At 46.3% G+C, this 27,698-nt stretch overlaps 1 protein-coding gene across 3 annotated transcripts in view; it reads left to right on the top strand.

The window, feature by feature from the left end:
• The window catches only part of CCDC190 (coiled-coil domain containing 190), a 46,037-nt gene extending 20,208 nt beyond the window's left edge, over window positions 1–25,829 (top strand). For 2 of the 3 annotated variants that reach the window (XM_075320920.1, XM_075320921.1), the window contains exon 4: window positions 24,965–25,829. In XM_075320920.1, coding sequence (XP_075177035.1) covers window positions 24,965–25,529 — 565 coding nt within the window. In that variant the 3' untranslated portion in view covers window positions 25,530–25,829. The remainder of the gene's footprint in view (window positions 1–24,964) is intronic. The other variant, XM_075320922.1, reaches the window with a different exon arrangement.
• The last annotated feature ends 1,869 nt before the right edge of the window (window positions 25,830–27,698 follow it).

The raw sequence follows: 27,698 nt of genomic DNA on the forward strand, positions 1-27,698 counted from the left end.
GGCTTATACAGCACAGGAGGGGCTGGGGGAATATACATCACAGGAGGGGCTGAAACATGTACAACACAGGAAGGACTGGGGGCATGTTCATCACATTCATATTGGAGACGCTGAGGAATATAAATCACAGTGGAGAAGCTGGCGGCATACACATCACAGGAAAAGCTGGGGGCATACACATCAAAGGAGGGGCTGGGGAATATATATCACAGGAGCGGCTGGAGCATATACATCACAGGAGGGGCTGGGGCATATACATCATAGGAGGGGCTGGATCATATACATCACAGAAGGGGCTGGGGCAGGTAGATGTCCCCAGCCCCTCGTGTGATGCATGTGCCTTCAATGTCTCCTGTGATATAAATACAGCAGTCCCAATGTCTCCTATGTAATGTATATACAGAAGTCCCAGAGTTTGTTATGTGATATATATGATTTACCAATCTTATTATCACAAAGAGTTGACTGCGCTCCAGACAGAGACATACTGTACATGGAAAAGAATTTGTGAAAAGCAACGTTACGTGATCAATATAATTGAAAATTAACCATACCAAAGAGAAGCAGCTCCGGCCACAACAATAGGGGTGAGTTAATTAATTGCTTGATCAGATAAAGCCGGTTAATATTCAGATTGATAATTTTGTGCGGTTACCGAAGGTTGGTATACATTTACAAATGGCCCCTGGCAGTAAAAAGGTTTCCCGCCATCCACTACAAAATTTCAAGGCGGTCCTGGATCTCTTTCTTGAAAAATATAATATTACAGGTTATAGGTAATAATTTATGTGATGGACTTTGATCCAGGGATCTAGTCTAACTGCTGTATGTGGAGTTGAGAAAAAAAAATTCCCCTAATATGGAGCTTAATATCTTCCCCATGAGTTTGGGTTAACATGTAAGGCTATAGGTTAAACTCAATGTATTTATGTCTACATTCAACCTTAAAAACGATGAAACTTTGACATATTGTACTCTATGTTTGTGGTAAATTTAGGCTCATATCATTTGTGTTTGTAAAACACAAATTATATGTAAATGAAACAGGGTATCATGGTGGCTAAATCGAAAGCATAATTGCTTTACAAGCAGTAAGGGGCACTTTGCACACTACGGCATCGCAAGCCGATCCTTGCGATGCCGAGCACGATAATCCCCACCCCCGTCGCAGCTGCGATATCTTGTGATAGCTGCCATAGCGAACATTATCGCTACGGCAGCTTCACATGCACTCACCTGCCCTGCGACATCGCTCTGGCCGGCGACCCGCCTCCTTATTAAGGGGGCGGGTCGTGCAGCATCATAGCAACGTCACACGGCAGGCGGCCAATAGAAGCGGAGGGGCGGAGATGAGCAGGACGTAAACATCCCGCCCACCTCTGTCCTTCCGCATAGCCGGCGTCAGCCGCGGGACGCAGGTAGGAGATGTTCCTCGCTCCTGTGGCTTCACACACAGCGATGTGTGCTGCTTCAGAAACGAGGAACAACATCGTAACATTGGTCCTTCCGAAATTATGGAAATGACCGAAGCTACACCGATGATACGATTTCGACGATTTTGGGATCGTTAATCTATCAAAAATGATTTACACACTATGATATCGAGAGCGACGCCAGATGTGCGTCACTTTCAATTTGACCCCACCGACATCGCAGCTGCGATGTCGTAGTGTGCAAAGCCCGCCTAAGATCCTTGGTTCAAATCCCACAAAGGACATCTGCAAGGAGTGTTTGTATGTTTTCCCTGTGTTTGCGTGGGTTTTTCTCTCACATTCCAAAGACATACTGATAGGGAATTTGGATTGTGAGCTCCAATGGGGATAGTGTTGTTGATGTATGTAAAGCGCTGTGGAATTAATAGCGGAGTTTAGGGAATAATATAAATAAATATGTCTGAAAATCCCCAAAATTTGTAGTCTGAATTTCTATTACTTTAAAACAGTCATGCCGCAAAACAAATAATGAATAAATAACATGTTATTTCTACCTTACGTTACCATCAGTTTTAAATGTCTATTTGCTAGAATTTTAGAAAGTTTACAATTTTAACAACTTTTTTTAGCACAATTTACAAAACCTATTTTTTAGCAACCAAGTTACATGGAGAGACCTATATGTCAGAGAAACCTCAAACATTACTCCATTTGAAAAATTGCTCTGATCAAAGTACTCATATTAACCATTCAGGTACCTAACGGGAAAAACAACAAAGTAAAAAGAAAAAATTAAAATGGCATTTTGTCTACTAAAATGTTATTTTAGCCCTGAACTTTTAATTTTCACAAAGGTAACAGGAGAACATGGCTCCCAAAATGTGTTGTGCAATTTCATCTGAGTACACCAGTATCAAACAGGTCATTGGAAACTGTTGGCACACACAGCAGAACTCAGAAAGGAAGGAGCGCTACTTGACCTTCGGAGTGTAGATTTGAAAATATGAGATTGACTGGGCCATGTCGTATTTGCAGAGCCACTGAGGTGCCAAAATTACAGAAACCCTCCACAAGCAACTGCATTTTGGGACCTACACCTCACCTGGAATATTTCAAGAGGTGCAGTGAGCATCTTAAACAGATTTTGCTGGAATGGTTTATGGCTGTCATGGCACATTAGCAGAGCTACTGAGGGAAAAAGCAGAAGAATACCCAGAAAGTGAACCCAGTTAGAACAATACCCCTCAATCAATTCCTCAAGGGGTGTGGTGAGCATTGAATACCACAGACGTTTCACAAAGTGTTATCCCATTGGGACATAAAGTTAAAAAATTTCATTTTTTTTTCACTATAATGTTTCTTTTTGCAATTGCAATGTTTCATTTTCACAAGAGGTAATAGAAAATGAGCCCAACAATTTGTTACAAAACCTGTCCCGAACATGGCAAGGCCTCCTGAGGGGTCAAAACAGCAGAACCACCCTATAAGTTAGCATAGTTTGGAAACTATACCAGTTAGTGAATTCATTTTAGCATAAGAAGTGTTTTTCATAAATAAGCATGTAGTGAATGTCGCACAGTGAAAATAGCAGATGATAAATGATAACATATTTACAAAAATATTATAACAAGTATGCACAAATTATACTTAATAACCCAACACTTTCAAAGATAAAATATAATCATTTTTATTGTATAATATATTAAAACTAAAGATAAAAAAAAAAAATCACAAAAAAATCACAAGAAATCGAAATAGAAAAATCGGACATCTATATATATAATTGCCTTATTCTGTCTGTCTGTCTGTCTGTCTGTCTGTCTTGCTCCAAAATTGTGTCCTTACGGTGACACAAAGCTGATTGGCCGCTGGGCTCGCCATGGCCCCGCCCTCCCGCACGGATTGGCCGCTCGCCCAGGCTGCGCCCCCACACGGATTGGCCGGCCGCTCGCCCAGGCTCCGCCCCCCACAGATTGGCCTCTCACCCCGGCACCCTGCAGGCATTGGCAACTCGGCCACGCCCCGCCCCCCTCACGCAATGCACGCTAGCTCTGGCCCCGCCCCCCACGCATTCCCCGAACCGACACGGTCACGGAGCCACGACTACCAGGTGAGTACTGTACCCCTGGGAGCCCACATCAGCGTACGCCGCCAACCCAGCCGACACATACCCTCGCATTGCTGGGGCTGGCCGACGTATGCTGGTGTGGGCTCCCGTGCGGGTGGGGGACGAGATACGCTGGTAACCATGGTAGCATAGTTACCAGCGCATCAAGGTCCTGCAGCGGCGGAACATACACACACGCACACACATAACAGCACACACACACACACACATCAGATCACACTCGCTCTCACACACACACACACACACACACACACCTCACACACACATCACATCGCATCCACATACTCACAACATCCTGGGATATCGCTTGCTTTTCGGCGGCGATACTGTGCTGTGAGCTTCCAGGACCTGCCGAAGGATCACATGGCCAGAAGCATGTGGTATCTCCGGATGTTGTGAGTATGAGCGCGTATGTGCAATATCGTCAATGTGTGTGTGCGTGAGTGTATGCGATCGGGTGTGTGTGTGTGTGTGTGTGTGTGAGTGTATGCGATCGTGTGTGTGTGTGTGTGAGTGTATGCGATCGGATCTGTGAATGTCAGCAGAGGAGCACGGCGTGCTGGAGGAGGCTGGGAGGAGAGAGGCTGATCCTGGGGAAGGCTGGGATGGGGAGGCTGAGAGAAGAGAGGCTGATGCTGGGGGAGGCTGACGCTGGGGTAGGCTGGGAGGAGAGAGGCTGATGCTGGGGACTGAAAAGGCTGATGCTGGGAGGAGAGAGGCTGAGGCTGGGGTAGGCTGGGAGGAGAGAAGCTGATGCTGGGAGGAGAGAGGCTGATGCTGGGGGAGGCTGAGGCTGGGGTAGGCTGGGAGGAGAGAGGCTGATGCTGGGAAGAGAGAGGCTGATGCTGGGAGGAGAGAGGCTGATGCTGGGGGAGGCTGAGGCTGGGGGAGGCTGAGGCTGGGGTAGGCTGGGAGGAGAGAGGCTGATGCTGGGGACAGAAATGGCTGATGCTGGGAGGAGAGAGGCTGATGCTGGGAGGAGAGAGGCTGAGGCTGGGGTAGGCTGGGAGGAGAGAGGCTGATGCTGGGAAGAGAGAGGCTGATGCTGGGATTTGAGAGGCTGATGCTGGGGGAGGCTGAGGCTGGGGGAGGATGAGGCTGGGGTAGGCTGGAAGGAGAGAGGCTGATGCTGGGGACAGAAAAGGCTGATGCTGGGAGGAGAGAGGCTGATGCTGGGAGGAGAGAGGCTGATGCTGGGGGAGGCTGAGGCTGGGGTAGGCTGGGAGGAGAGAGGCTGATGCTGGGATGAGAGAGGCTGATGCAGGGAGGAGAGAGGCTGATGCTGGGGACAGAAAAGGCTGATGCTGGGAGGAGAGAGGCTGATGCTGGGATGAGAGAGGCTGATGCTGGGGACAGAGACGCTGATGCTGGGGACAGAGAGGCTGATGCTGGGATGAGAGAGGCTGATGCTGCGGGTAGAGAGGCTGATGCTGGGAGGAGAGAGGCTGATGCTGCGGGCAGAAAGGCTGATGCTGCGGGTAGAGAGGCTGATGCTGGTGCAGCATGGGGGATGGAGCACGATGGGGGGTGCGCAGCATGGGGGATGGAGCACGTGTGGGAGTGCGCAGCATGGGGGATGGAGCACGTTTGGGAGTGCGCAGCATGGCGGATGGAGCACGTTTGGGAGTGCGCAGCATGGCAGATGGGGCACGTTTGGGAGTGCGCAGCATGGCGGATGGACCACGTTTGGGAGTGCGCAGCATGGCGGATGGAGCACGTTTGGGAGTGCGCAGCATGGCGGATGGAGCACGTTTGGGAGTGCGCAGCATGGGAGATGGAGCACGATGGGGGGTGCGCAGCATAGGGGATGGAGCACGATGGGGAGTGCGCTGCATGGGGGATGGAGCACGATGGGGAGTGCGGAGTATGGCGGATGGAGCACGTTTGGGAGTGCGCAGCATGGCGGATGGAGCACGTTTGGGAGTGTGCAGCATGGCGGATGGAGCACGTTTGGGAGTGCGCAGCATGGGAGATGGAGCACGATGGGTGCGCAGCATGGGAGATGGAGCACGATGGGGAGTGCGCTGCATGGGGGATGGAGCACGATGGGGAGTGCGCTGCATGGGGGATGGAGCACGATGGGAAGTGCACACCTCCCCCAACACACACACACACACTGCCACACACGCACTGCACTACACACCACACACACACACTGGGAACCACAAACAACTGCCCTACACAGACACCCACACACACAGACAACGCTGCACACACACAACACCCAACACACAAACACCGCGGCACACACAAATATACGCACATACCGCACAACACACACATTGTACAAAACATACCTCCCCCCAAAACACACCACACACACACAAACCGCGCAACACACACACACAACGCTACAGACACACAGCGCTCCACAAACAACGCAACACACGCAACACACATACAACACCGCTCTCACCCCCCGCCACACCCAGACAACACCCAGAACATGTACAGCGCCCTACACAAACACTTGGTAACTACACACAACAACATATATATATATATATATATATATATATATATATACAGTTAGGTCCAGAAATATTTGGACAGTGACACAAGTTTTGTTATTTTAGCTGTTTACAAAAACATGTTCAGAAATACAATTATATATATATATATATATATATAATATGGGCTGAAAGTGCACACTCCCAGCTGCAGTATGAGAGTTTTCACATCCAAATCGGAGAAAGGGTTTAGGAATCATAGCTCTGTAATGCATAGCCTCCTCTTTTTAAAGGGACCAAAAGTAATTGGACAAGGGACTCTAAGGGCTGCAATTAACTCTGAAGGCATCTCCCTCGTTAACCTGTAATCAATGAAGTAGTTAAAAGGTCTGGGGTTGATTACAGGTGTGTGGTTTTGCATTTGGAAGCTGTTGCTGTGACCAGACAACATGCGGTCTAAGGAACTCTCAATTGAGGTGAAGCAGAACATCCTGAGGCTGAAAAAAATGAAAAAATCCATCAGAGAGATAGCAGACATGCTTGGAGTAGCAAAATCAACAGTCGGGTACATTCTGAGAAAAAAGGAATTGACTGGTGAGCTTGGGAACTCAAAAAGGCCTGGGCGTCCACGGATGACAACAGTGGTGGATGATCGCCGCATACTTTCTTTGGTGAAGAAGAACCCGTTCACAACATCAACTGAAGTCCAGAACACTCTCAGTGAAGTAGGTGTATCTGTCTCTAAGTCAACAGTAAAGAGAAGACTCCATGAAAGTAAATACAAAGGGTTCACATCTAGATGCAAACCATTCATCAATTCCAAAAATAGACAGGCCAGACTTAAATTTGCTGAAAAACACCTCATGAAGCCAGCTCAGTTCTGGAAAAGTATTCTATGGACAGATGAGACAAAGATCAACCTGTACCAGAATGATGGGAAGAAAAAAGTTTGGAGAAGAAAGGGAACGGCACATGATCCAAGGCACACCACATCCTCTGTAAAACATGGTGGAGGCAACGTGATGGCATGGGCATGCATGGCTTTCAATGGCACTGGGTCACTTGTGTTTATTGATGACATAACAGCAGACAAGAGTAGCCGGAAGAATTCTGAAGTGTACCAGGATATACTTTCAGCCCAGATTCAGCCAAATGCCGCAAAGTTGATCGGACGGCGCTTCATAGTACAGATGGACAATGACCCCAAGCATACAGCCAAAGCTACCCAGGAGTTCATGAGTGCAAAAAAGTGGAACATTCTGCAATGGCCAAGTCAATCACCAGATCTTAACCCAATTGAGCATGCATTTCACTTGCTCAAATCCAGACTTAAGACGGAAAGACCCACAAACAAGCAAGACCTGAAGGCTGCGGCTGTAAAGGCCTGGAAAAGCATTAAGAAGGAGGAAACCCAGCGTTTGGTGATGTCCATGGGTTCCAGACTTAAGGCAGTGATTGCCTCCAAAGGATTCGCAACAAAATATTGAAAATAAAAATATTTTGTTTGGGTTTGGTTTATTTGTCCATTTACTTTTGGCCTCCTAAAATGAGGAGTGTTTGTAAAGAAATGTGTACAATTCCTACAATTTCTATCAGATATTTTTGTTCAAACCTTCAAATTAAATGTTACAATCTGCACTTGAATTCTGTTGTAGAGGTTTCATTTCAAATCCAATGTGGTGGCATGCAGAGCCCAACTCGCGAAAATTGTGTCACTGTCCAAATATTTCTGGACCTGACTGTATATATATATATATATATATATATAACAAAAATCATACATGAACTACACAATACGTAAATTCTAGAATACCCGATGCGTAGAATCGGGCCACCTTCTAGTCTATATATATAATTGTCTTATTCTGTCTGTCTGTCTGTCTTGCTCCAAAATTGTGTCCTTACCGTGACATGTCCTTACGGTGACAAACAGCGGATTGGCCGCTGGCCTCGCCATGGCCCCACCCCCCCTCATGGATTGGCCGCTTGCCTCGGCTGCTCCCCCCGCATGGATTGGCCGCTCGCCTCGGCCTGGCCCCGCCCTCCACATGGATTGGCCGCTCGCCCCGGCCCTCCGCACGCATCGCCAGACATAACCTTGCGCTGCTGGGATCGTGACGGAGCCGGTGAATGCTGGTAACCATTATACATATCGGGTAACTAAGATCCCTTAGTTACCCGATGTGTATCATAGTTACCAGTGTACACCGGCTCCGTCACGATACCAGCAGCGCCAGACATAACCTTGCGCTGCTGGGATCGTGACGGAGCCAGTGAACGCTGGTAACCATTATACACATCGGGTAACTAAGGTCTCTTAGTTACCCGATGTGTATCATAGTTATCAGCATACACCGGCTCCGTCATGATCCCAGCAGCGCCAGACATAACCTTGCGCTGCTGGGATCGTGACGGAGCTGGTGAATGCTGGTAACCATTATACACATCGGGTAACTAAGGTCCCTTAGTTACCCGATGTGTATCATAGTTACCAGCGTACACCGGCTCCCGGTACACATGTGCAGGAAGCCGGCATTATACTCCTCTCCCCCCAGGACTACTCCTCCTATTATAGTCCTCCTATTATACTCCTCTCTGAGTATAATAGGAGAACTATTATAGCATGGGGGATGGAGCACAATGGGGAGTGCGCAGCATGGGGGATGGAGCACGATGGGGTGCGCAGCATGGGGGATGTAGCACGATGGGGGGTGCGCAGCATGGGGGATGTAGCACAATGGGGAGTGCGCAGCATGGGGGATGTAGCACGATGGGGAGTGTGCAGCATGGGGGATGGAGCACGATGGGGGGTGCGCAGCATGGGGGATGGAGCACAATGGGGGGTGCGCAGCATGGGGGATGGAGCACGATGGGGGGTGCGCAGCATGGGGAATGGAACACGATGGGGAGTGCGCAGCATGGAGGATGGAGCACGATGGGGAGTGCACAGCATGGAGGATGGAGCACAATGGGGAGTGCGCAGCATGGGGGATGGAGCACGATGGGGGTGCGCAGCATGGGGGATGGAGCATGATGGGGGGTGCGCAGCATGGGGGATGTAGCACGATTGGGAGTGCGCAACATGGGGGAATGGAGCACGATGGGGAGTGTGCAGCATGGGGGATAGAGCATGATGGGGGGGTGCGCAGCATGGGGGATGGAGCACGATGGGGGGTGCGCAGGATGGGGGATGGAGCACAATGGGGGGTGGGCAGCATGGGGGATGGAGCACGATGGGGGGTGCGCAGCATGGGGGATGGAGCACGATGGGGGTGTGCAGCATGGGGTATGGAGCACGATGGGGGGTGTGCAGCATGGAAGATGGAGCACGATGGGGAGTGCGCAGCATGGGGGATGGAGCACGATGGGGGGTGAGCAGCATAGGGGATGAAGCACAATGGGGGGTGCGCAGCATGGGGGATGGAGCACGATGGGGAGTGCGCAACATGGGGGATGGAGCACGATGGGGAGTGCGCAGCATGGGGATGGAGCACGATTGGGGTGCGCAGCATGGGGGATGGAGCACGATGGGGGTGCGCAGCATGGGGGATGGAGCACGATGGGGAGTGCGCAGCATGGGGGATGGAGCACGATGGGGAGTGTGCAGCATGGGGGATGGAGCACGATGGGGGTGCACACCTCCCCCCAAAACACACACATACCGCCACACGCGCACCGCACAACACACCACACACGAACTGGGAACCACAAACACCGCCCTACACAGACACCCACAAACACAGACAACGCCGCACACACACAACACCCAACACACAAACACCGCAGCATACACAAATATGCGCACATACCGTGCAACACACACACATTGCACAAAACATACCTCCCCCCAGAACACACACACGCACCCCACACCCACACAAACCGCGCAACACACACACACAACACTACAGACACACAGCGCTCTACAAACAACGTAACACACAAACAACACCGCTTTCACCTCCCGCCACATCCAGACAACACCCAGAACATGTACAGCGCCCTACACAAACCCTTGGTAACTACACACAACAACATCTATATATATATAACAAAAATCATACATTAACTACACAATACGTAAATTCTAGAATACCCGATGCGTAGAATCGGGCCACCTTCTAGTAACTAAATAAGGGTATAAAAATAAATCTATATATGCAACCTATATCAATGTCATTAAGGTACCGTAATAAAAAATACTGAAAATATAAAAATACATGCATATGAGTGTATACAAATAAGCCATAATTATAAATTAAGAGTGCATGTGCAAAAATCACTCCTTATGCAAGATGATACTGTATATGTAGATAGAAATCAATTAATGGACTGTAAATCTTCTATGCAAAATGCATATGCTAATCAAGACATGATCATAGATATAATAATCATTAGTATAATTACCCAAAACAAAAGAAAATGTCCGTACTCCAATGTGCATTTCACCCACTGCTTTCTCAAGGGGATGTTTGTGAAGATGCCAGGTCACCCTCGTATACAAGCTCCCATTAATGCTTAAACCCCAATGCAGGCCCAACCATACATACTTTATATTCCCGCTTACATTCATTCGCCTATGCATGGAAGGCTGTTTTCAGTCTAAGTGATGTCATCAATGGATGCCTGGATATCCAGCCTCATTAAAAGCATACAGTGACAAGCAAAAGGGTAACAATATTGTGAACTTTTCATTTTCAGCCTCCACATCTCACGATGCACTACAGCTTTGAGCATGAGGTTACCTTCATTTTATAGACAATCATCTTGGCTATCTCATACATAAATTTAACTTGCAAATTTATATATCATATCATCATTTATGTACATTTTGGTTATGTCACTACATTGTTACTGTTTTGCTTTTCAAAATCAAAATTTCAATTTTTATTATTTTGTTAGTATTTTGTTAATCTACTTTGGCTTTCAACTCTGCCTGAATCCTTTTGGGCATGCTCTTGATCAGATTCAAGCAAGTCTCTACTGAGATCTGATCCCAGGTCTCAATGTTGATGCACACTGGTCAGCTCACTTGAGTATATATATAGCTTTTAATTCCTCTCATTGTGTTTAGGTCTGAGAACTGTGGAGGCCAATCCAGCACCTCTTCTTCGTTGTCATTGAACCATAGCACCATTTCTTTGCCAATCTTGACGTGTGCTTCAGGTCATTGTCCTGCTAAAACACTACATCCTCCTTTTCATACCCATAGTACTTGATTATAAGAAGCAACTCATCTTGTAGGATACTCATATATAGCTCAGCATTGAGAATACCATCGATCCTGGTCAAGTATCGAACACCTTTGGCTGTAAAGCAACCAAATATCATCAGGCTTCCTCCACTGAACTTGTGAGCCAAACAAAAGAAAAAGAGGCGAATAATTGTCCACATTATCAATTTTTTATTATTTAAACAGAAAAAGAAGTATGGTGCAAGGATAAAATAGTGGTGAAAACAAGCCACAACCCACCAATTGTAATAATAAATATTTATATGAAAAGTAAATAAAAGCCAGAGTTAGCAATGATAAATCAACCTTAAATTGAATATTATTCTAGACATTTCAAAAAATATCACTCACGCTGGGGTGACTCAATAATTACATATCCATTTAGTGTAATTTAGCCCCATGCTACTCGCAATGATCTTGACACTGAAAGGTATCTGATTATCCACCAGTCTAATTAACTAAAGGCTGCTTTACACGCTGCGATCTCGCTAGCGAGATCGCTAGCGTGCGTTCCCGCCCCCATCGGTTGTGCGACACGGGCAAATCGCTGCCCGTGGCACACAACATCGCTCAGACCCGTCACACTACTTACCTGCCTAGTGACGTCGCTGTGGCCGGCGAACCGCCTCCTTTCTAAGGGGGCGGTTCGTTCGGCGTCACTGCGACGTCACTAAGCAGCCACCCAATAGAAGCGGAGGGGCTTAGATGAGCGGAACGTAACATCCCGCCCACCTCCTCCCTTTCTCATTGCGGGCGGCCACAGGTAAGGTGAGGATCGCGCTACTCACCTATTTGCTGCGTGGAGCTGACAGGAGCGGCGGTGTATTCTGCTGCTCCTGTCACCTCCATGTAGCAGAGCTGGAAGCGACGCTGGAACTCCGTGGATTACGCCGGACATGGAGGGCTTTTTCGGGCTGAATAAAGTGGTGAATGAGGGTATGTGTTAGTGTTTTTTATTGCAAATAAAGGATTTCTTCAGGTGTGTGTGTGTGTATTTATTTACTGTAACTTACAGATTAATCATGGAAGGTATCTCGGGGAGACGCCGGACATGATTAATCTAGGATTTAGTGGCAGCTATGGGCTGCCATTAACTCCTTATTACCCCGATTGTTAACTCACCAGGGCAAATCGGGAAGAGCCGGGTACAGTCCCAGAACTGTCGCAGCAAATGGATGCGGCAATTTTGGGCGGCTGCTGGGTGATATTATTAGGCTGGGGGGCTCCCCATAACGTGGGGCTCCCCATCCTGAGAATACCAACCTACAGCCGTATAGCTTTATCTGGCTGGTATTAAAATTGGGGGGACCGCACGCCGTTTTTTTTTAATTATTTATTTATTTCTCTGCTCCATAGTGACACGCCCACCGGCGGCTGTGATTGGTTGCAGTTAGACAGCTGTCACTCAGCGTGTGGGCGTGTCTCACTGCAACCAATCATATTTGCCGGTGGGCGGGGAAAGCAGGGAATACGAGATTGATTAATGAGCGGCCGGCTTTTTAAAAAGAGGAAAAGCCGCCAGAGTTTAGAGAACAGCCGTGCAGCGCCGCGCCGGATATTGGGGAACGGTGAGTATGCGAGAGGGGTGCTCCATTCAGTCACTCTGGTGATTAGCGGTCACCGGTGAGTCCTTTACGGGTGACCGCTAATCAGGACGCGACACAGACAGAGCCGCGGTATGACAATGAAGTCGGGTGAAGTTCACCCCAGTTCATTCTCTACGTGCGACTCTGTCTACTGTCAGCGGGTATGTATCTACGACATTGTGCATCACAAACACGCAGAAATTCACACGGACAACACATACACATGTCAGTTTTTTCTCTCACGCATAAACGGACAATCAACACGCACACACGGCTAGCATACGGCATTCACGCAGATGGCACACGGACACAAAAAAGGACACAAAAACGGAAAACGGACCCGAAAAACGGACGCAACATATGTGCGTGTTTTTTTATGGACTTGTCAAGGGGGCCTAAAGCAGCCTTTAGGAGCGTCAAAAGAGCAGCTCTTAAAAATAGCTATTATCAGGTTCAATGGTTATACTAATCATTAGCCTATAAGCCATAGTTGAAATGATGTAAAATAAACACCGCTGATCTAAAGAACAACCTAAAAAAGTGGCTGAAATAGGGTAATAATCACCTGTGTGGACAGCTGAGAGGCACAAGGAACTGGCAGGGAGGCAAGTCAGCAGATCTATCTATCGATCCATCCATCTATCCATCTATGTATCCATCTATCCATTATCTATCTATCCATCCATCTATCTATCTGTCTATCTATCCATTATCTATCTATCCATGTATCTGTCTATCATCTATCTATGTATCGGATAGATGGATAGATAGATAGATAGATAGATAGATAGATAGAAAGATAGATAGATGGATAGATAGATGGATAGATAGATAGATAGAGGGATAGATAGATAGATAGATAATTGATAGATGGATAGATAATAGATAAATAGATAGAGGGATAGATGGATAGATGGATAGATGGATAGATAGATAGATAGATAGATAGAATGAGGGACAGAGGGATAGATAGATAATTGATTGATAGATAGATAATGGATAGATAGATGGATAGATAGATAAAAAAGGATAGGTAGATAGATAGAAAGATAGATAAATAGATAGATAGATAGATATAGATAATTGATAGATAGATAATGGATAGATAGATAGATGGATAGATAGATAATAGGTAAATAGAGGGATAGAGGGATAGATGGATAGATATATAGATAGAATGAGGGATAGAGGGATAGATAGATAATTGATAGATAGCTAGATAGATAATAGATGGATGGATAGATAGATAAAAAGGATAGATAGATAGATCGATAGATAGATAGATAGATAGATAGATAGATAGATAGATAGATGAATATAGATAGATAATTGATAGATAAATAATGGATAGATAGATAGATAGATGGATAGATAGATAATAGATAAATAGATAGAGGGATAGAGGGATAAATGGATAGATGGATAGATAGATAGAATGAGGGTTGGAGGGATAGATAGATAATTGATAGATAGATAAATAGATAGATAGAAGGATAATGGTTAGATATGTAAATAGATAGATAGATAATGGATATTTGATTTGATTTGATTTGATTAGATAATGGATAGATAGATGGAAATATAGATAGATAAAAAGATAGATGGATAGATAGATAGATAGATAGATAGGTAGGTAGATAGATAGATAGATAGATGGATAGATAATGGTTAGATATGTAAATAGATAGATAGATAATGGATAGATAGATGGATAGATAAAAAAGGATAGATAGATAGATGGATAGATGGATAGATAGATAGATAATAGATAGATAGATGGATAGCTAGAGGGATAGAGGGATAGATAGATAGATAAAAAGGATAGATGGATAGATAGATAGACAGGCAGACCGATGTTAAACACATATATAATATCCCACCTCCCTGCATATTCTAAGCTGGCACCCTTTAGTGACTTTCATGTGGCACTAAAGGGTGCCTAGACTTGTATTTAGCCAAAAAAATAAATAATTAAAAATAAAGGCGACGTGGGGTCCCCCCATTTTTTGATAGTCAGCTAGTGTAAAGCAGATGGCTGCAGCCTGTAGACCACAACTGTCAGCTTTACCTTGGTTGGGAAACCAATTTGGAGGGCCCCCAGGCTCTTTTTTATAATTATTTATAAATAAATAATTAAAAAAATGTGGTGTTCCCCCCAAATTGGTTCACTAGCCAAGGTAAAGCGGACAGCTGTGGTCTGGTATTCTCAGGGTGGGAAGGTCCATAGTTATTGGCCCTTCCCAGCCTAAAAATAGCAGGCCACAGCCGCCCCAGAAGAGACACATCTATTAGATGCGCCAATCCTGTTTTTTTGCCCCAGGTCATCCCGTTGCCCTACTGCGGTGGCAAACAGGGTAATAAATGGGGTTGATACCAGATGTGTAATGTCACCTGACATCAAGCCCAGCAGTTGGTGATGTCATGGCGTCTATCAGATACCCGACATCACCAACTGTCAGTAATAAAAATATAAAAAAAAATCGAAGACAATAAAAAAAATTATTTGAAAAATCACTCCCCAACCATTCTCTTTCACCAATTTATTGTAAAGAAAAAGAAAAAATACATCCTGTAATCCATTTTGGAAGTCCCATGACGACTCTGGACCTTCTAGAATATGGGGGGCACGCTCAGGGAACGTATCCCCCATTTTCTGGGAGTGCAGACCCTCCACGTGAGGAGTGTGGGTGCAAAGAATCTGCACCTACTTTCCCCGGGTCCACATCAGCAGTGTCCATGCAGCCAGCACAGCTCTCACTTCTTCCTGTACCACTGCTTGAAGTTGTCTTCCAGAAGGTCTGAGAGTTGAGCTTCACTCCATCCTCAACCTGAAAAGGTCCCACAAGTTCATCTTTGATGATACCAGCCCCTACCAGTAACCCACCTCCACCTTGCTGGCATCTGAGTCGGAGTGGAGCTCTCTACCCTTTACTGATCCAGACTCTGGCCCATCCATCTGGCCCATCAAGAGTCGCTCTCATTTCATCAGTCCATAAAACCTTTGAAAAATCAGTCTTAAGATATTTCTTGGCCCAGTCTTGACGTTTTATCTTATGTTTCTTGTTCAAAGGTGGTCGTTTTTCAGCCTTCCTTACCTTGGCCATGTCCCTGAGTATGGCACATCATGTGCTTTTTGATACTTCAGTAACGTTGCAGCTCTGAAATATGGCCAAACTGGTGGCAAATGGCATCTTGGCAGCTTCACGCTTGATTTTCCTCAATTCATGAGCAGTTATTTTGCATCTTTTCTGCCCAACACGCTTCTTGCGACCCTGTTGATTATTTGCCATGAAACACTTGATTGTTCGGTGATCACACTTCAAAAAGTTTGGCAATTTCAAGACTGCTGCATCCCTCTGCAAGACATCTCACAATTTTGGACTTTTCAGATCCCGTTAAAACTTTCTTCTGACCCATTTTGCCAAAGGAAAGGAAGTTGCCTAATAATTATGCACAGCTTAAATAGGGTCTTGATGTCATTACACCAAAACCCTCCTCATTACAGAGATGCACATCACCTGATTTACTTAATTGGTAGTTGGCTCTCAAACCTATACAGCTTGGAGTAGGACAACATGTATAAAAATTATCATGTGATCAAAATACTCATTTACTTAATAATTCTGCACACGGTGTAGATAGATAGATAGATAGATGGATGGATCAATGGATAGATAGATGATATTACAGCTTTTATTTGTGATGTATGTGTTTTCCCCCAAAAGTATGTGTGATAGAGCAGTGACCCTGCGGGAGTTTGGATCGGAGTTCTCGCAGGGTCACTGCCAGTCAGTGACGTCACTGTGAGTTGTGCTTTACAGCAGCACTGAAGTTCTCGCGAGTGGTAATTAGAGATGAGCGAACCAGTCGCGGTTCGGCTCGAGGTCGGTTCGCCGAACGGAGGTCCCGTTCGAGTTCGGTTCGTCGAACGTTCGACGAACCGAACTTGAACTGCATAGGAAACTATGGCAGGCAATCATAAACACATAAAAACACCTAGAAAACACCCTCAAAGGTGTCCAAAAGGTGACAAACAACTCACAACAACACAAACACATGGGAAAGTGACAAGGACATATACTCATGCGAAAACAAAACAGCTGGACAAGGAAAAAGAGGAGGAGACACAGATATATGAGTATATGCAAGGAAACATCGATGCCATTACTGTGCAACTTGAGCCCTGCTCATTTTAGGCTTCCAATCTGGATAAATTGCCTGAGCTTGCCACGTACGCCTTGGGGATCTTGTCGTGTCCTGCAGCCAGCGTTCTCTCGGAACCTGTCTTCAGTGCTGCTGGGGGTCTGCTGGCAGATAAGCACACGTGTCTGTCCACTGACAATGTGGACATGGCTCTCAGAGGACTTTTCTTACCCTGGGTCAGCCAGGGGAGGCGAAAGGCACGCGTATTTTTGAGAGTGCTTCATGCAAAGCATCTTTTTCATTTTGAAAAGGGGGGTCAAGTGATGCCAGTCAAGTGGGGTGTGTGTGGCCCAATTAGTGGCAACGAGGAAGACTGTGGTTGGAGTCCCCTCGCTGTGTTTCTAAAAGAACCAAGATGAACAAGTCATGGCTCTCAGAGGACTTTTCTTCCCCTGGGTCATCCAGGGGACGGGAAAGGCACGCATATTTTTGAGAGTGCTTCATGCAAAGCATCTTTTTCAAAAGGGGGGTCAAGTGATGCCAGTCAAGTGGGGTGTGTGTGGCCCAATTAGTGGCAACGAGGGAGACTGTGGTTGGAGTCCCCTCGCTGTGTTTCTAAAAGAACCAAGATGAACAAGTCATGGCTCTCAGAGGACTTTTCTTCCCCTGGGTCAGCCAGGGGAGGCGAAAGGCACGCGTATTTTTGAGAGTGCTTCATGCAAAGCATCTTTTTCTTTTTCAAAAGGGGGGTCAACTGATGCCAGTCAAGTGGGGTGTGTGTGGCCCAATTAGTGGCAACGAGGGAGACTGTGGTTGGAGTCCCCTCGCTGTGTTTCTAAAAGAACCAAGATGAACAAGTCATGGCTCTCAGAGGACTTTTCTTCCCCTGGGTCAGCCAGGGGAGGCGAAAGGCATGCGTATTTTTGAGAGTGCTTCATGCAAAGCATCTTTTTCTTTTTCAAAAGGGGGGTCAACTGATGCCAGTCAAGTGGGGTGTGTGTGGCCCAATTAGTGGCAACGAGGGAGACTGTGGTTGGAGTCCCCTCGCTGTGTTTCTAAAAGAACCAAGATGAACAAGTCATGGCTCTCAGAGGACTTTTCTTCCCCTGGGTCAGCTAGGGGAGGCGAAAGGCACGCGTATTTTTGGGAGTGCTTCATGCAAAGCATCTTTTTCTTTTTCAAAAGGGGGGTCAACTGATGCCAGTCAAGTGGGGTGTGTGTGGCCCAATTAGTGGCAACGAGGGAGACTGTGGTTGGAGTCCCCTCGCTGTGTTTCTAAAAGAACCAAGATGAACAAGTCATGGCTCTCAGAGGACTTTTCTTCCCCTGGGTCATCCAGGGGATGGGAAAGGCACGCATATTTGTGAGAGTGCTTCATGCAAAGCATCTTTTTCAAAAGGGGGGTCAACTGATGCCAGTCAAGTGGGGTGTGTGTGGCCCAATTAGTTGCAACGAGGGAGACTGTGGTTGGAGTCCCCTCGCTGTGTTTCTAAAAGAACCAAGATGAACAAGTCATGGCTCTCAGAGGACTTTTCTTCCCCTGGGTCAGCCAGGGGAGGCGAAAGGCACGCGTATTTTTGAGAGTGCTTCATGCAAAGCATCTTTTTCTTTTTCAAAAGGGGGGTCAACTGATGCCAGTCAAGTGGGTTGTGTGTGGCCCAATTAGTGGCAACGAGGGAGACTGTGGTTGGAGTCCCCTCGCTGTGTTTCTAAAAGAACCAAGATGAACAAGTCATGGCTCTCAGAGGACTTTTCTTCCCCTGGGTCAGCCAGGGGAGGCGAAAGGCATGCGTATTTTTGAGAGTGCTTCATGCAAAGCATCTTTTTCTTTTTCAAAAGGGGGGTCAACTGATGCCAGTCAAGTGGGGTGTGTGTGGCCCAATTAGTGGCAACGAGGGAGACTGTGGTTGGAGTCCCCTCGCTGTGTTTCTAAAAGAACCAAGATGAACAAGTCATGGCTCTCCGAGGACTTTTCTTCCCCTGGGTCAGCTAGGGGAGGCGAAAGGCACGCGTATTTTTGAGAGTGCTTCATGCAAAGCATCTTTTTCTTTTTCAAAAGGGGGGTCAACTGATGCCAGTCAAGTGGGGTGTGTGTGGCCCAATTAGTGGCAACGAGGGAGACTGTGGTTGGAGTCCCCTCGCTGTGTTTCTAAAAGAACCAAGATGAACAAGTCATGGCTCTCTGAGGACTTTTCTTCCCCTGGGTCAGCCAGGGGACGGGAAAGGCACGCGTATTTTTGAGAGTGCTTCATGCAAAGCATCTTTTTCTTTTTCAAAAGGGGGGTCAACTGATGCCAGTCAAGTGGGGTGTGTGTGGCCCAATTAGTGGAAACGAGGGAGACTGTGTTTGGAGTTCCCTCGCTGTGTTTTACATGATTTTCGAAGGGCATGACATGCCTAAGAGGTTGAGTTTCATCATCTACAACTTGTTGGCAACAGAAAGGCTGCCTTTACACCTTTTTGAGACCGAGGATTTTCGAGACCTTATGCCCATTGCAGTGCCCCAAGAGCCGATGGCCAGTCGTCACTCCTTCTCCAAGAAAGGCGTGCCCGCGCTACCACAGCAGGTCGCACACAACCTCACCGATTCCTTGAGAAACTCTGTGTGTGACAGGGTGCATTTCACCACAGATACTTGGACCAGTAAGCATGGACAGGAGAGTTACATGTTGCTTACTGGGCACTGGGTAACTATGGTCAGAGATGGAGAAGGGTTTGCTGTACAAGTCTTGCCATCCACACGACTTGTGTGTCAATCCTTCATCTGTATGTACAAGTTCCTCCACTGCTTCTGCCTCCTCAACCTCGTGTGGGTCCTCCACCTCGGCCCAAACCCTGTGTGGTCAGGCGACCCGCGTTGTAACTGCGCCCAAGGAATCCCACACACCTCCTTACTATGCTGGCAGCAGAGCTCAAGGCCATCAGGCGGTCAAATGTTTACTTTGAAATGTAGGGGAAATTTGAGGCACAGCTCAGGAGTTGTGGACGGTTAGCTCTGGAGAGTGAGACCGAGTTTCATCAATGGTTGTCTCCACTCAACCAGCAGCCAGGGAAGGTCGGGTGCGACAATGATGCAAACCAGTCTGCGACCCTTCTTCAGGGCAATGTGGCACACGTGCCTTGTATGGCTCACGTGTTGAACCTGGTTGTCCAGCAATTTTTAAAACACTATCCCGGCCTACATGGCCTTCTGCAGAGGGCACGGTGTAACGCCTGCCTGGATCGACACACTCAGATGGGCTGTAAAGGATAGGCTAGAGGCAAGCCACTCACCAAGCCGGACACCCAGAACCCTGAAACCCTTTAACCCCTATACAGTGATTTGGAATTACACAGGGCCCAAGTTGATCAATACCTGTGGAAGGCTGCAGTTCCAGAGAATAGTAGTCATGCAGGGTCAAAAACATTAATTGAGGAAGAGGAACAGAATGGGATGGCCAGGACTTAATCAGAAAACAAGCAGAGGTAAAATGCGGATCGGCCAACGAGGTACACAAACAGCAAGCAGGAAAAGTAGTCAGGTAACAAGCATGCAAACTCATAAAACTGAACTGGGGGTAACAGTAACAAGAGGTTCATATCTTTGTCTGGCAGTGGTCTGCAGACAGGAGGGGCCTAAAAAAAGGGTGTGGTGTCTTCCCATTGGTTGTAGCTGAATGATGGTACTTCATCTGTGAGATACCCACCACCTACATTCAGCCTGTGGTTCTATATCTGTCAAGGTAACGCAACCCAGTGGGTGACCATAACCTGCGTCCACCTGCGCCGCAGGCATCGACTCCTTTCCCATCATCAGCACTATGCACGAAAGGAACACGTTGTCACCTGGCGACCGGAGTACAAATTGATTGAGTGGACTATGTTGGTGACTTAACAGCCGTGTGTGGCAATGATGCAAACCTGTTTGCGGCCCTTCGTCAGGGCAATGTGACACACGTGCCTTGTATGGCTCACGTGTTGAATTTGATTCTCCAGCAATTTTTAAAATACCATCCCAGCCTACATGGCCTTGTGCAGTGCTCACTTTCATCCTTCGCACCCAGCAGCTCAACAACTTTCATCGCTCCTGAAGTCTTAGGGTCTGGCGGTTAAACGCAAATGCGATGTTCCGACACGCAGGAATTGGAATCTGCACATGTTGCAGCGTCTGTGGCAGCACCGCAGAGCCCTGCTGAAATACGGTATGACGTATACCCTGGGCTAACTTGATCCAGAGGTGGTGCAGATCACGCTGCTGGAGTGGTGTCAGATCAAGGACCTATGCACCCTTCTACACAGTTTACAAATGTCGACGAAGATGTTTAGCACTGGCGATGCCATTCTCAGCGTGACAATTCTGGTCATCTACAAGATGGAGCACACTGTAAGCATTATTCGGAGTCAGGTGTTGGTCCAAGAGGAAGGGGAGAAAGTACAGGAGTCATGTGCAGAAGGGATAATAAGATGTACAAGGTTCATACAGTGAGCGGCACCTAGACGGCAGTCATGGTGGGGGATAGGGATTAACAAGGGCGCATAGCATCAGCAAAAAATGTTGAGGAAGGTGCAGGAGCCCATGAAGAAATGGAGGACGAACTTGCGATGGCCATGGAAGACTCAGCAGATGAGTGAGAGCTTGCTCACATTTCGGTTGTGCGAGGTTGGGGGAGAGGGCAGAGGAAGGAGGCACGATTCTCACCTCTCTGCCACCAACAAACCAAGGACTTGGTCCTCCTGGATGCACAAGACACATGAGCGCCTTCTTGCTGCACTACCTACAACATGACCCTCGGATTGTACGAATTCGAAGTAATGCTAACTACTGGGTTGCCACACTGTTAGATCCTCGGTACAAGACCAAATTTGGCTAAATAATTCCTGCCATAGAAAGGGACGCACGTATACAGGAGTATCTGCACAAGGTGGTACGGATTCTTAGATCTGCTTTTATCAGTAAACACCAGTGCTGCACAGAGTGAATCTCAACGCTTTGTCATGGATTGGAGGAAATGGTCTTTTACTTGTCCACATCTGAGGGACCGAGGGCTGGCTGCTGTGCTGAGACGGCATTGAGTACGGTGTCCCTGCAGAGTTGCACTTTTGGTCATATACCAAATGAGTTGAAAAAGGACAAATGCTGGTGGAAAGGGGAACAGGTGTGTTGGAAAGGGGAAAAAAGTTTTTGTCCGTGGGTTTGTTGGTTAAGCAAAAGTAACATTTGATGAAGAAACACCATCTGTTACGGTGGGACTGGCAAATTTGGATAAGGTGGTATATACTATGTTACCGCTATATAACGAAAATTAATAAGAAAAGAAAGAGAAAGGTATATATCCCCATCAGCAGTCAATGTCCACCGTGCTCCCGGATGGAAAAGGAGAGGTTGGCAACTGGAAGGTTAGGTGGAGGATACAGAGCTGTGTGGCTATGAAACTAATAGTTGCCTGAACCGAGTTAGACGACACTCGGATCTTGAGAGTGGGAGCCCTGTTAGCGTCACAGGGTCCACACTCCCACCCAGCCCAGGAACTCCCTGTTAACATCACAGGGGCCATTCAGTACGCTGACCGCGTGCATTGGGGCCACACCTGTGGACAGCAGGCGCATCAGCAGCAGCAGGCCTGTTAATACCACTGGGCTGCACAAGCAGGACTTGTAGGACAGTAGCTGGTCTTAACCGTTCTGCGTTACCAACTGTGGTGGCGGCCTGCATCGACGCCCTATCCCTGCCTACCTTTGGCCTAAAGCCGCAATGGGTTCAACACATAGAGGTGTGCTCTTTCGGAGCATAATAGAAGACTGCGCACCTCCTTGTTGGCTCCAGCCCGTTTTATAACCTGGGTCCGCCCCAAACCAGGGTGGACCACAATGCACCTCCTGGAGACAAAAGCAGAGTGACACGTCATGAGTGGCATAACTAGCGTCCTATTTGGAACCGCAACTTTAATAATGACCTCATGGCTGCCACGACACAAACACCTCACCAGTCATCGTCTGACCATCAATAATGAGGTGACAAGTCATAGGGGCGGGCCTCTGCAAGCCATTTGGGAGTGGCCTGCCCACATCGTCAGGACACCTGATGCCCTGTGGTCTATATGGGCTCCCCACATCAGGGGCAGGGCCAAAGAGTTCATTACCGGACCTAGTCTCTGATGCAGTAAGTGCCTGAGCATGGTCAGTTGCATGAAATACAGTCTCTGAAAAAAGACTATCAGCTTTAGCATGGTGTCTAGGCACAAAACAGGACTTAGACCCGGCACGGAATGCAAGTACCTGTGCAAAGAGGCTTTTCGCACTAAGTGTGGGAGCATGCGATGCATCCCGAAATGAAGACTTAGCATCAGGAATGGCACAGTCAGGCTGAGCATACTCACTAGGCGAAACACTGTAGTTAGGCTGCAGCTGGGGTAAATCGGCACACGCATGCACACTAGCTGCCTCTCCACACTTACACGTGGAGGAGAAATTGCTCTTCGGGTGTGGACTTGTAGATGCTGTCTATGAACAGAAGGAAAAGCTAAAGGAAGCCTCACTTTCTATCCCTCTGAATTATCAAATGCAGAAATGAATTCCCTGAGTTTGCTATAACATTAGCGTAGCAAAATGTGCATGAGGGTGTCATGCAGAGGTGCTAGAAATAGCTTGGCACCTCTAGGTTCACTCAGTGTTTGCTAGTATAATGGCTTAGTTACAATGAGTTTGAGTGTGCAATGCAGGCAGACGTGCTGCAAATATCTTTGCACTAGTGGGACTATACAGAAGTCCAATAGCCACGTTTAGGATGCCACTAAGTTTACTCAGTGTTTGCTAGTATAATGGCTTAGCTACAATGAGTTTGAGTGTGCAATGCAGGCAGACGTGCTGCAAATATCTTTGCTCTAGTGGGACTATACAGAAGTCCAATAGCCACGTTTAGGATGCCACTAAGTTCACTCAGTGTTTGCTAGTATAATGGCTTAGTAACAATGAGTTGGAGTGTGCAAAGGGCAGGAGGGTACAGTGGCAGAGTTGTGGGTCTCTGGGTAGAGGAAAGGAAGCCTCCCTTTCTATCCCTCCTAATGGGGAAATGCAGCGAGGAAATCCCTGACCTTAGCTACACAGACGCTGTCATCTTGTGTAGCTGTTAAACTCTGTTTTCAGGACCTGTCACCTATGGCTCTGACCCTGCCGGTATGAGCCCTTAAAAGGACTGATAGAAAGTGCTATCCCTAAGCTGTCCAGCACTGTGTATGGAGCGTATACAGCAGTATCAGCGATAGGAGCTGCGCCAGTGATGTCTGACACCAAGAACGCAGAAGGCAGATAATGGCGTGCTGGAGGAAAATGTCCGGTTTTATAATGCAGGGACATGTGACATGGACATCCTATCACACATGCCGTTGCTTCTCTGGCTAAAAGTCCACTTAGCTGTGAGTGTGTCTGGGATTGGCTGACATGCTGGCCCGCCCCACTACACGCGCGCGCTTAGGGAAGGAAGACAAGGAAAAAAAAAAAAAATGGCGATCGCCATTATACATACAGCAGTGATCTGAATGCGCTGTTCCCGCACACTATACACTGAAATGTCATAATAGTGTGAGTCACAGAGTGACTTACACTATTACAGCGGAAAGCCAGCTAGGAATTAGCTGTTTTTTTTGCTGTTAGAACCGTTCTCGAACGCATCTAGAACTATCGAGCTTTAGCAAAAAAGCTCGAGTTCTAGTTCGATCTAGAACAGCCCCCAAAATCACTCGAGCCGCGAACTGGAGAACCTCGAACCGCGAACCACGCTCAACTCTAGTGGTAATGTGTTGACATCACCGACCGTGAGAAATGACCTGGAGTTACCCTTAGTGAATTGACATTTATTATTAATACCACGTTTGGGTTAATAATATTTTAAATTGATTTTATGCTGTTAAAATTATTTTAAATTTAGTTTATTATATTGTGCCTACCACTATCATTCTATCAATATACAAATTGTGAATAATATCTATCTTCTTTATTTTTATCTTTTGTATAAGAAGTCAGCTGCCAGCTTCTCTTCAAGGACCAGTCATGGCATCTGGCTCATCCATGACTCTGCAAATGCGTATAAATGACTTCATGGATGGCGTTAAAAAGGAAAAGGGAGAAAATCTTCAGAGAATTGAATTTCCACTTTCTGGGACCATTATAACAGATACCAAAACTTCTCCGGCTCGGAGACTCAGCATTATTTCAGTAACTGGGGATGTTGTGTCTAAGGATGATCTCCCAGGAAAATCATCTAGTGTTCTCTCGAATACAAAAGATAAAGCTATTGGCTCTGCAAACCCACAATTTCATAGACAGAGACGAGGTTCTCTTTTCAAGGACAGGGCAGCATTTGATGAAGAAATCTATGCACCTGATGGGGGTCTCCGTACCCTACACACAATGCCTGACCTTATGGATTCTCTGGAGGAAGCCAAGAATGCCAGATATATTAGACACAGAGTCAAACCAGAGTTTGAAAAAGAACTAAGTGTTGGTGAAATATTCATAAAGGAGGATAGCAGTGGTATCCACAACAAATGTGAAATGGACAGTGCTAGGAAAATGATGTAAATTAGATTTGATTTGTTGCTTGATTACCAGACTGATGTAAATGATAAATCAAGACCTTCAAACAACGAATGATGTATTAACAATAAGAGGCTTCAGTAAATAGATCATTGTACGGTACTTTTATACTTTAAGTCCTAGAGAGCAACAGGCATGGTCATGTATCCTTGTGTCTAATTTTCAGTGATTTCTTTTTTCTATGTCCTACATTGGTGTTATTTTATCTGTTAACTACTTCCATTTATTGTACAATGCTACAGAGTATGTTGGATTTAATTACATAAAGATTATTATTAATTCAATAAAACAAATGCAATACTATTTTATTTACATATTTTGTACAAAGCTGTGGCATCGGTCCATGGCAAAAGTGGCATACATAACATTATTAGTTGGCCAGGACTCCAGGAAAATGATAAAGAAATGAGGTGTTAGGGAACAGATGGAAGAGAGGGGTGAGATTCACAGAAAAATAACTCAATGAACACATTTTTTTCCTGCTTTCAACCATCAGACTATAGCCATAGTGGTTAATACTTGAATTAGGAACTTCAACTCTGAAAGTAATTTTCTATTGTAACTTTAACCCCTTAACGACCGCGGGCAGTAAAATTACGTCCTAGCGGTCATAACGTCACTGCCCGCGGTCTGCCGGCGGCAGCATGCTGCGATCGGCGCACATCCCAGCTGATTTTCACAGCTGAGATGTGTGCCTGCTAGGCACGAGCAAAATCGTTATCTGCTCGTGCCGTTTCACCCCTTAAATGGTGCTGACAATATGTGACAGCGCCATTATAAGTGCGATCGCGGTAAACTTTTACTTACCGCCCGATACCGGAAGTCACGTGACGCGATCCCGTGACTTCTGGTAGTTGTCACGGTAGCACAGGGTCACGTGATGACTCCTGTACTACACATGAATTGCTTTCACTTTCGCTGTGCCCGCAGCCCAGTGAAAAAGAAAGTGAGCGTATCTGCTGTTTACAGCTGTGTAGCTGTGATCAGCAGATAGTGCAGAGCGATCAGATTGCTGATCGCAATAGCCCCCTAGGGGGACTAGTAAAATAAAAAAAAAAAAAGTTAAAAAAAAGTTTTAAAAAATTAAAAAAAACCCAAAAAAACCTAAAAGTTCAAATCACCCCCCATTCGCCCCATTGAAAATTAAAGGGTTAAAAAATATACACACATTTGGTATTGCCGCGTTCAGAAACGCCCGATGTATCAAAATATAAAATCAATTAATCTGATCAGTATACGGCGTAGCGGCAAAAAAAATCCAAACGCCAAAACGACCTTTTTTGTCACCACAACTTTTGCGCAAAATGAATGGCGAAAAAAAAAACGGAAAGCAAAACATCGGCCCGTTGTGAAGGGGTTAATGGAGATCCTGAGGCAGGCACTGTATTAAGAGGTTCTTTTGCTGTCCGTATTGTGCATGTCCTAATTATTTTAAGGGTCATGTATACCAGTTTCTTTGTGTTGCATGGTGCTCATATTTAGCCTTAATGAAAGGCTTGTTGTGCAACCAAGCTTAAATGAAATCTGTCAGCAAGTTTTAGCTATGTAATCTGAAGACAGCATGCTGTAAGGGTTAACATAGAGATTTCAGCCATGTGTCACTTATCACCAAATGTGTTTTAATTACTTGTTTGACTGAAATGTTAGTTTAAGCTTCAGTAGCTTTATCATTAGTGTACTCAGGAACACATGAGCTGCCCTTCTCTGTGATTAGCAGCTACTAAGCTCTGCTGCTTTGCTAAAACTAAAATCTTTGAGTCAAAATCGCTGTATCCAGTAATCTAAACAAAACATCTTTGGTTTCATAATGTCTTTCCCTACATCATGCTGCTTTCAGATGAGGCAGCAAAAATCTGATGAGATATTTCTTGTAACTGCTAAACGAATGGCTTAAAGATCCATGAAAATGATTATACTTACTGTACTTCATCCAAAAGGTACAAGGCAACATAATACTTGAAAATGGATGTATATGCAAATAATTAGACTTCAATGTCAATTGGGAAAAAACACAACTTTGTCTAGAAAAATAGGAATGATATTAATAGCTTTTAAAATTAAAGGGAACCAGAGAAGGCCTCATGCTAATCAAAGCACCTGCAGTTGTATCTTTCTGTCTAAATGCCCTTTATATTATTGAAGAAATTGCTAACA

This window comes from Anomaloglossus baeobatrachus, chromosome 8 (assembly GCF_048569485.1).
Source record: "Anomaloglossus baeobatrachus isolate aAnoBae1 chromosome 8, aAnoBae1.hap1, whole genome shotgun sequence".
In the NCBI taxonomy this organism is placed as follows: Eukaryota; Metazoa; Chordata; class Amphibia; order Anura; family Aromobatidae; genus Anomaloglossus; species Anomaloglossus baeobatrachus.